The following is a 10,548-nucleotide window of genomic DNA, read 5'->3' as shown; positions in this document are numbered from 1 at the left end:
AGGGTAGATCTCGACTACCCATAACCCACGAGTCCATATATGTATTTGGTTTTCAAATTCGAGTCCAATTTGACTCTCAAAACTCAATTTTTTATTTTTCTAAATATAGTAAAAAAAAAACCCCAAAATTTCTCTTCAATTTTCATGGTTTAGATGTTAAAATTCATAAATAATTATATTATATAATCAAAATTTAGTCAAAATCAATCACCCAATAGTTTTGTATGAAAATCTCCTCCTAAAATCGCCTCCACAGAGTCTAGGGCTCCAAAATGTGATAAAATGAGACCAAGTCCCAAAATCCCACTATTTTGTTCTGTTGCAGAAGTCGCAAATGCGACCCAAGGTTCACAAATGCGATAAAAGGATCACAATTGCCTGCCTGACAAGTTCAGGGAATGTCACAAATGCAACTCAAATATCCCATTTGCGAAGTCTGCCCAGGTCGCAAAATCGACCAAAATGTCACAAAAGCGACCAGCCTAGGAAATGACCCACCTTTGCAATTGCGATAAGAGCATCTCATTTGTGACACCTGACACCCCCTGCCTTCTTCGCAATTGCGAACTAGTGTTCGAAATTGCGGTAACCACAACACCAGCACACCAGCAGTCCTGAACCAAGTCCAAACTGATCCGAAATACGTCTGAAACTCACCCCGAACCCTTGGGCCTTCACACTAAACATCTACACAAGTCTAAAAATATTATACGAACTTGCTTGCGAACCCAAAATACTGAGATAACATCCAAAACTACGAATCGAATACCAAAACGCATAGAATTCATAATGAAACTCAAGGATCGCTAAAATCACAACTAAGCGTCTGATCCTACCGAACCAACTCGGAATGACACCAAACTTTGCAGATAAGTTTCAATTGACAAAAGGACCTATTCCAACTCCCAAAACAAAAATTCAAACTCGATAGCCATAAAGTCAAACTATGGTCAAACTTAGAAAATTTCTAAACTTTCAAATTGACAACCTTTAGCAAAAAGAGGCAATTCAATCTAGGAACCTACGAATTCAATTCCTAGCTTACACTTAAGTCCAAAATCACCATACAAACCTATTGGAACTATCAAAATACCATTCCGGGATCGTTTTCAAAAAAGTCAAACCTCGGTCAACATTTCCAACTTAAGCCTCCAAACTAAGAACCAGTCGATCCAAATCAATCTAAGACCTACCCGAAATGAAACCAACCATCCTCACGAGTCATAAAACCATAAATACACCTACAGAAAGCATCAAAAGGGAAACAAGGCTTAAATACACAAAACGACCAGTCGGATCGTTACACATCCCTTTATTCAATCATTCTATTTCAGTTTTACCAACTAGAATGATCTATAGTAGAATAAGAAACAACTTCAACTAAGTAATAAGAACATTAAAGCTCGACATGTTACTCAACTGAGCAATTCTTGTGCTTCCTGGTTCTTAAATGATGGGTGCATATATTGCACCAGATACATTTATGATTGAGTATCAAAATAATTCATATAGGAAGATTCAAATTAGCTTATCTGTGGAAAAGATTTCAGGATCAAAATTCTATTAAAAAATCATACAGCACTACATAATTTTGTAATTTATCGTAGCGGGCACATTTAGAACTCGTTTGGCATAGTATTAGTTTAGAGTCTCCATTCAAAGTTTCAAACACTCTATTACTTATTCTGTGTTCAAACCAAAAAATCGTACTAAAAATTGCAAAAAATCATTTAATGTTTGATTGCTTTTTAAGTTGTCATAATCTATTTAGGGAATAAAACACCATATAGATACTTACTATCTTAAGTTTGGTGTTACCTATAAGTACTCAAATTATTTATCCTAGTTTTGCTTATAATAACTCCACCAATTTTTCACGGGCAATTATATATAGATTTATGAACCAAAGATTAATGAGCAACTTTTGGAGTCACGAAATTTCTTTAACCACTTTGACATAAATTCTACTATTACTCGTAGGGTGTTCATACCGAATCGGAAAACTGCACCAAACTGAAAAACCAAACCAAATTGATTAAAAAACTCGATTAGGTTTGGTTTGACTTGGTTTGGTATTGAGTAAAAAAACTCGAACCAAACCGACATATAAATATATAAATTTTATTTATATTTTTAAGACTTTATAGTGATTTTTCTTTAGAAAATGTAGAAATATTTGGGATCCTCTCATGTATTAACCTTGAAAGCGTAAATTAACGAAATATTATTGTCAGACGACTAAGAAAATAACTCTCATGTGTTACTAAAAAAATTCTTCCCATTAGAATATTTTAATAGATCATATGTTTGTCAATTTTTTCCATATTTACTAAACATATATTCACTTATCAAAGCTTTATCTATAAATTTAACAAAGTAAGATTGAAATAATATTTAGGTAACAAAAAACCCGACAAAACTGGACTAATCCAAAGCGATATAGTCGATTTGGTTTGATTTTGATAAAAATCGAACCAACCCGGTCCATGTACACCCCTAATTACTCGTATGAATATTTAGTCTTTAATCTCACTACACTACACAAGTCTCGTTAGTACCATCCTTTTTTTCTCATTAAACATTGCAACATCATTAATTAATGTATTACGTATTAGTTTTACTTGTAGCATGTTTGGCCAAATTTTTCCAAAGGCCAAAAAAATGCCAAAAGTACTTTTTTCCCGGTTTGGCCAAGATTTTTGGTAGAAAAAAAGTATTTTTGGGAAGAACTAGAAGTAGTTTCTGAGAAACAAAAAAGTAGTTTCTCCCTAGAAGCAGAAGCAGAAACAGTTTTGACTTTTCTTCTTATAAAAAATATCCTTAATAAAATATGATATATACCAAAATAATCTTACTTATTTTAGACCTAATACTTAGGATATTAATGTATAAGTGTTTCTTCTTATTTTTAGAATAACTTCCTAATAAATAGTGACTTCAGGGGTAATTGCTTTTATATTTGTTGAATGATTTTCTAATATATATAAATCAGCTTTAAAAAATTAAAGTACTTTTTAATTTTATTTTTATATTCTACTTAAATAAAATGAAAAGTTTAATTTTTTTTTTGATATTATTTATTTACTTATAACATTAACCATTAAGTAAATCGTTTTGGTCCTTATTCGTAATTTGATACTTAAAAGCACTTTTTGAAAAACTTGATCAAACACAAATTATTTTTGAAATAATCAATCTGATTTTGGCTAATCAATCTGAAAAATATTTTGGGCAACTCTCTGAAAGACTTTTAAAAAAGCACTTTTGGAAAAAGTATTTTTTAAAATAAGCTGATTTTTTCAATTTGGCCAAATAGACTATTAGTCTGTCCGTAATACTGGACGAGCCTCTAACATAAAATAATCATCTGATTAATATTATTTTTTTAATGATATGATTTTATTTTTAACTCGTTTTACACGAGATAAAAGATAATTAATTCTAAAATTAAATTTAAAATAAGTTTATTGCACGATTAATTGGGGTAGAATCCGAAGTATCCCAAAGTTAATTATTTTTATCCCCACATAAGAGTTAAATAACTAATACCCAAATAATTAATTTCTCTGTCAACCAAACTTATTCTTTCCCACTACCGCTACCAATATTAGTATGGAGTACAATACCAGGTGTCACACTCTGACTAGACATGGTACAATAGTAGTCCTTTTTCATTAACGCGTTTTTTTTTTTTCGTTAACTTGGGCTCCTCTTTTCCTTCCCACTCAAAGATCAGCTAAGCCCGCACTCTCACTGTCTTCCTTCTCCAGCCAACTTTGCTTCTACACTTTCTTCCGCCGGCGATCATTTTCTCCGGCGAAGCCCAGTGGTAGGTTTTCCCTATTTCTTGATTTTCTCCTTTGTGACCAAAACCCTAAACCCTTTTACTGATTTTAAACTGGTGGGTTTTTAATGCATTTTGTATCATAAAGAGACCCTGATTCCAATATTCTTTCTATTTCCTTTTCTTTTTCTGGTTAATTCATGCTTATGTGATTACACTCATGCCTTTCACTTTCTTTGCATTTTTCTGAAAACAAAATTATATAAACAAGAAAAGATGTAGTGTGTGTGTGTGTGTTATCGTTTTCCAGGGTTTGAGTTTCTTGATATTTCAGTAAATGGGGTTTTTCTTAATGTTCTTGTTAATAGCCTTGACCCTTCTTCTGCGTTATATAGGATAGATGTATAATGTTACTTTTGATAGAAGGGTTTTCAATTTTCACCACCCTTCTCTTATCATAAAACGGGTCTGAAAATAATACTATTGCTTAAACTGTTTCGCCAATTTTTGGAACTACATACATTGGATATGGGTTTATTCTTTTCGGGGAAACCAACCATATATATTTGATTTGATTTTGAGGAAGAGAAATTTGACAGCTATTTTAGGACTGTTGCAGCTAGAATAATTGTGTAAAATAGATGCTGATTTTAATTTGTGAAGAACATAGGGGATCTTTGAAGATAGAGTGTTTAATATCTCATTATTTGTTTTAGATTTGAATTGAATTGGCTTAAGTGAGTGTCTTTTGTGTTTGGTTTCCATTGCCCTTTGTTCCCTTTTCTGTGTTCTGTTCGTAGAGGAGAGGAGGCAATGATAATCTATATAGGTTACAAATCAGTTAGCCAGTTGGCCTCTTCTATTTATATTATTAATCTTGTTCTGTTCGTAGAATGCTGGTTATTATCTCTTAGTTATGGGCATGAATGGAGCCAGTTGGGAACCCATTTTCGCCATTTTCTAGTTGGCCATTAGAAGTGGTACTTTGGCATCATATATGCACTACACTTTATGTTTTGGGGTTTGTGCTCTTCAAGTGAACTTGCATTTTCTTTTTCCTTGATTTATTTCCCTGATTATCTTCCTTCTGGTCCTTGAGAAACATCAATTCTAGATATGCTAATTTGAAGCCTTACTATTTGTCTGCTGACTATTAACTGTTCAATTTTATATCAGCTGGTATCTGTGTGTATTGGAAAGGACTTAGGTGGTTATTAGACATTATACCCCCGTCACCAAGTGTATATTTGTTTATGTTTACCCTATTTTTTCTAATTCTCAGCCATGCATGTCATTTGCATGTGATGAAGCAATGTCAGTGAAACGCTAGCTATGTTTTATTTTCTTGTTTCTCTGACACTGATGATAAACGGTGATTTAATGTTATTTATGATCACACCATATCATATGTGTTTATTTCCAGCTCACAGTTTCATCCAAAGATGAGTTCCAGCAAAGGGGTTGGGAAGTCGTCAGCAAAGCAGAAAGCTATCTGTGAAACAACTACACCAACGGTTGATGAGATAAGTCTAGGTGTTGGAGATATGGGCTTTAACTCTGAACAAAATGATGGATGGGAAGTGTATGCTAGGAAATCTAAGAACAAGAGTGGAAGCAGTGCTGGGAAGCAATGGGTTCCTCAGAATCCCAGTCCGAAAACTTGGGGAAACCAGAATACCAAAGCGTGGGGTCATCCAGATGTCGTTCAGAAATTGGGCATGCGTAACAATGTTGGACCAGGAAGGGGTTCTAGGAATAACTGGTCTACACCTATTGATCCTCGAAAACCTGCTGGCAGAGATAACTCCAGGCCGCAGCTATTTGACGGAGGTTTTGGTAATTGCTACACCCCTTCACCTGCTGCAGTTCCTCCTGCTCTGAAGAATGGATGGGATTGGTCTGCTAGAGCTGCCTCAACTGATCCGAAGGAGGACCAAGATGCTTCCCCTGTCGCTAATGATGTTCAGGGCAGTGAACATGATGGCGAGGATAATGAATCAGATTTTCTTGATGAAAGTGATGATGACCTTCGGAGTGATGAATTTGACTCAGATGTGGCTGAAATGAGTTATGAGACGCGCCAGAAAAATCGTTGGTTCAAAGAACTTTTCGAATCTCTTGAAAGTTTTACTGTTACTGAGATTAATAATCCTGAACGACAGTGGCACTGCCCTGCATGCAAAGGTGGTCCAGGTGCAATTGAGTGGTTTACAGGGTTGCAGTCACTGATGACCCATGCAAAAACGAAAGGAGTAAGGGTTAAAATACACAGAGAACTTGCTGAACTTTTGGAGGAAGAACTGCGTGAGAGAGGTACTTCTGTTGTACCTCCAGGTGAAGTGTATGGAAAATGGGATGGCATAGAGTTTAAAGATAAAGAAATAGTGTGGCCACCAATGGTGATTATCATGAACACGAGGCATGACAAAGATGAAAATGACAAGGTAGATGATGATTTTTGTCTTCTCCTCTCTTCTAGTTTATGTGAACCTATTTCCTTTTTGGACATTCCATAAAGAATGACCCCTTTCTAAATTTGGTAACAATTTAGCTTAAACTTACAATTTTTACAATTTTACCTTTAATGAGAAGCTTTTATAACCACACAAATACTCTGGGCCCTTTTTGACTTGTTTAGGACCACAAATTTCAAAAGTCTTTATTTTTTCTTAAACTCCGTGCCCAATCAAACAGGTTCACATAAATCGGAACGGAGGGAGTACTTGATATACTTTTTATTTAACACTTTATTGGCTTAATGTCTAATACGTATCTCTCTCTCTCTCTCTCTCTCTCTCTCTCTCTGTCTGTCTGAGCCGCATTTCTCAGTGGATTGGAATGGGAAATCAGGAGCTGCTTGAGTCTTTTAGCTCTTATGCTGCTGTCAAGGCTCGACATTCATATGGTCCACAAGGCCATCGTGGCATGAGTGTATTGATTTTTGAGGCCTCTGCCGTGGGATACATTGAGGCTGACCGTCTGCGTGAGCATTTTTCTGAAAATGGAAGAGACAGAGACGCATGGGAACGCGGTACAGCTCGCTTTTATTCAGGGGGGAAGCGTCTGCTTTATGGTTACATGGCAGAGAAAAGAGACATAGACAGCTTTAACCAGCATTCACCTGGTATTTGTGATTATTTTCTTTTTGAACAAACTGTTGTACTTCGGAGAACACTGATCTTCCCTGTAAGTAACAAATACATTGATTAAAGTTTGATTTGCTGTGTGGGATTTATAGGGAAATCAAAGTTGAAGTTCGAGATGAGGTCATACCAGGAAGCTGTTGGAAATCCAGCGAAGCAGATGATGGAGGATAATCAACAGCTAAACTGGTTCAAGAACAAAGCTGCTAAACACCAGAAGCAGGCTAAAGCTCTTGAAGAGTCTCTCACTCTGGTGAGTGAAAAGCACCGTCAGACATTGGAAGAGAACAAGATTGTCAGATTGAAAACAAAAATGCACCATGAACAAATCAAGGAAGAGGTATGTAAGAAAATGCCAGATATGGAAATGTTACTTGCTCACCATTTGATCAATTATTATGAAACCTTGAGATGTTAAAGGCTGCAGTAACTGACCTTGACGGTGCCTTGCTGAGTTCAAATGTAGAATAGGCTCTTAATGTGTATTCACTGAAGTGCAATATCTTATCTACTGAGTTTATGCTAGCTTTAATCTCGATTCAAGAAGATGCTTGTATTTAATTAGGGACTGTTTATACAAAGCGTGCTTTCTGAGTCATTTCATCCTTATTTTGTTTGTCCGTCTATTTTGCTATTGTTTATCGTGATGCTATTATTTATCTCCTTTTCTAGGATAAGAAATGATAATGGATTTCATTTGAATGTAGGGAGGATATGGTGTTCATTGTTTGACTAGGATCCTGTTGGGGGACCTCCTCATGTATTTAAATGACATATTCCTTGATATTAACTCTTTGTAATTTCTGGTATTAAATTCCATATAGTGGTGTTAATGAATGTTTGATGAACTTTGTCTGTATGTTGCACATATCACGTCCTAGAATTGCTACTACTGGCACTAGGACATTTCTGACTTGCTTGACATTCATTTAGTCAAAACTTTCTTTCCCTCTGCATTTCGATTTTGTTTTTTTCACATCCTTTGTGTTTCTTTTTTGGGGAGCAAGCAGCCATCAACCCTTTCTTGTGCTTTTAGAATGTTGTCCTCTACCTTAATTTCTGTTCTCTACATACAATCTGAATCATATAGTTATACTTTCTGCAGATGGAGTACCAAGAACAGTTTTTCAAGGATCAGATCAAAATAATTCATGATGCCAGGACTGCTGAGGAGGACAAATTTGAAAAGGTACAACAGGAGCAGCGTGAGATGGTCCAACAATCTAATGCAAATACTTCCTCGGTTGAGGATCATCGTGTGAGGTAAAATGTTCTTGTGAAGGCTTTATTTCGGTACCTGTAGTTTGGTAGCTATGCTGTGTTACATCTGGAACTACATCAGATAAACCAGATCTTGTTAATCCCCTGCTATGTGTTATGGAGAAGTTTGTTAGGACCCATTTGGTTTTCACAGCATGAAAAATTAGTGGCTACTCCATTTGATCTCTCTGTGTGTTGCAAGGGAAATCTAGACCTGATATTAAGCTTTTTGACATATTTATCTATAACATTGATGCTTTCAGAAACCTCCATGCCACACTAATGTATCCCCATTCTTTTTGAGAAACTGTAGGTTTGCCACACTAATGGTGGTTGATGGATATTCTTTGAGATTTTCCTTATGTATCATTTGCGTTTCAGGGCAGAGCGTGTTGCAAAATTTATCAAACTTCAGGACAAGGAAATGGAAGAGTTTGTGGAAGAGAGGGAGAATCTGATGAGAAGTCATGAAGATAGGATAGCTGCATTGAGACGCAAATACTGGGAAGAGGAGGTTGAACTTGAGAAGAATTTTGACTTCGAACTGGCTAAGCTCATGGAGAAGTACTCCCCAAAGCAATCTGAATAGCAATGGCTCCATGTGAACAAATATAGTTGCTTTAAATTTCTGATGAAATTGGGATGCTGTATTCAAATACCTTTGAACTAATTTATTAGTCTATAACTAACGTTGCACTTCCAGACATTTTTATTTGTTTTTGGGTTGTGAAAACCTCTGTCACCTTATGTTTGACCACTTATACGGTATGATTATTACTTGTGACCGACTAGGTTCGTTGATGACGCTTGCCACAAGCTACTTTTGTGAGTGAGGAGCGGCCAGTTGCTCTACCCTATATAAGTAATGCTTCGGCATGATTTCATTTTTGGGTAGGGGGATTGAATTTCATATTGGGAGTGGCCCAAGTCCTGCTCAACATGAATTTGGCTTGTTCCACCTTTTCTTTGTAGATTTTTACATATCTATATACTATTGAAAACTTTATTACTCTTCCTACTCAGATTTTACTTTAATTACCTCCTATATAAAAAATTACTAATTATGTATATTTTTAGGATTTAAAGATAATTAATCAATTCCTACAATTACTGTAACGTACAAATCCCCCTCCCCACGTTTCTCTCTTCGTATCCCACTCCCTCCACGTTTCTCTCTCCACATCCCACCCCTTCCCCACGTATCTTGAACAAAAGAGCAGCAATTCCACCATTGAAAATTATTAAAAAGCTTTGAAGCTTTGAATTCGAATTTGGATTTTCAAAAAATATTATTTGTTTGAATTGGGTGTTGTTGCAAAGAACTGGGATTCTTTCTACGTCTCTCTATCTCTCATTCCCTAATTTTAGTGATGTAAAGCAAAGGAAAAGAGTGCAGCAATTCCACCATTGACAACCATTAAAAAGCTTTGAAGCTTTGAATTCAAATTTGGATTTTGAAAAACCATTACTCCCTCCGTTCCATATTAGATGAGGTACTTTCATTTTTAGTTTGTTCCAAAACAAATAACACATTTCTAAATTTGAAAAATATTCAACTTTAAACTCTTTCATTTTACCGTTAATGAGAAGTTTTTATAGCCACATAAATGTCATGGCCCCATAAACTTTTTACCCCTTAAGCTTTTAAGACCACAAGTTTCAAAAGTCTTATTCTTTTTTCTTAAACTTCGTGCCGAGTCAAACTACATCATCTAATATGAAACGGAGGGAGTATTTGTTTGGATTGGGTATTGTTGCAAACAATTGGGAATATGGTTTGGAGTTTATATATCAATTTTGAGGGTGTTTTGGTGAAGATTAGACTTGATTTTGGCTGAATTTCAAATTGAAACTTGAAGAAGAAGAAGATATGATATACATTATAATTACGAAATTGTAGTAAAATTGTATTCTGTTATTATATATATATATATATATATATATATATATATATATATATATAGTTTAATTATTGTATGAAAGTTGAACAATAATGTATAAAAATTATATTTAAGTTGTATGATATTGTAGTTATATATAACTGAGTAGAAATAATGTAAGAAAATTGTAGATAAGTTGTATAATGTATAATTAGTTGCATGAAATTTATTTTTACTATGTATAACTCAGATACAAAGTATACAAAAGACATATAATATAAAATTTGTATAAAAATTATATTTAAGTGGTCTAAATGGCGTGCATGTGAGTCGTGACTTGCCAATGCAAGGAGAGACTTGTTATATGAGGACTTCTGTTTCGGTTACTTGTCTTTTCAAATTTGAATTTTATATTATGCTCTGGATTTTAAGTTTAAAGAGTTATAATTCTGCTTATAAATGATCTTATTAGCCCAATACT

General features: G+C 34.9%; 1 protein-coding gene across 1 annotated transcript; it reads left to right on the top strand.

Annotated features, from left to right (window-relative positions):
- Positions 1 to 3,698: 3,698 nt before the first annotated feature.
- On the top strand, positions 3,699 to 8,893 carry LOC104244181 (protein SUPPRESSOR OF GENE SILENCING 3). Its single transcript, XM_009799542.2, has 6 exons — positions 3,699 to 3,829; positions 5,208 to 6,228; positions 6,614 to 6,908; positions 7,023 to 7,267; positions 8,033 to 8,190; positions 8,569 to 8,893. Exons 2-6 carry the CDS (start codon positions 5,227 to 5,229, stop codon positions 8,774 to 8,776), a joined length of 1,908 nt encoding a protein of 635 aa, XP_009797844.1. The 5' UTR covers positions 3,699 to 3,829; positions 5,208 to 5,226; the 3' UTR covers positions 8,777 to 8,893.
- The last annotated feature ends 1,655 nt before the right edge of the window (positions 8,894 to 10,548 follow it).

Source organism: Nicotiana sylvestris, chromosome 6 (genome assembly GCF_000393655.2).
Source record: "Nicotiana sylvestris chromosome 6, ASM39365v2, whole genome shotgun sequence".
Taxonomy (NCBI): domain Eukaryota; kingdom Viridiplantae; phylum Streptophyta; class Magnoliopsida; order Solanales; family Solanaceae; genus Nicotiana; species Nicotiana sylvestris.
Note: the sequence above shows the minus strand (reverse complement) of the source record. Positions and strands in the feature narration are given on the sequence as shown.

What these genes read in the sequence shown, in the direction of transcription:
- LOC104244181 (XM_009799542.2), top strand. Translation starts at nt 5,227, where the DNA reads ATGAGTTCCAGCAAAGGGGTTGGGAAGTCGTCAGCAAAGCAGAAAGCT. An exon ending in ACAAAGATGAAAATGACAAG is followed by an intron (nt 6,229 to 6,613) that starts GTAGATGATGAT and finishes CGCATTTCTCAG; the next exon opens with TGGATTGGAATGGGAAATCA. An exon ending in CTTTAACCAGCATTCACCTG is followed by an intron (nt 6,909 to 7,022) that starts GTATTTGTGATT and finishes TGGGATTTATAG; the next exon opens with GGAAATCAAAGTTGAAGTTC.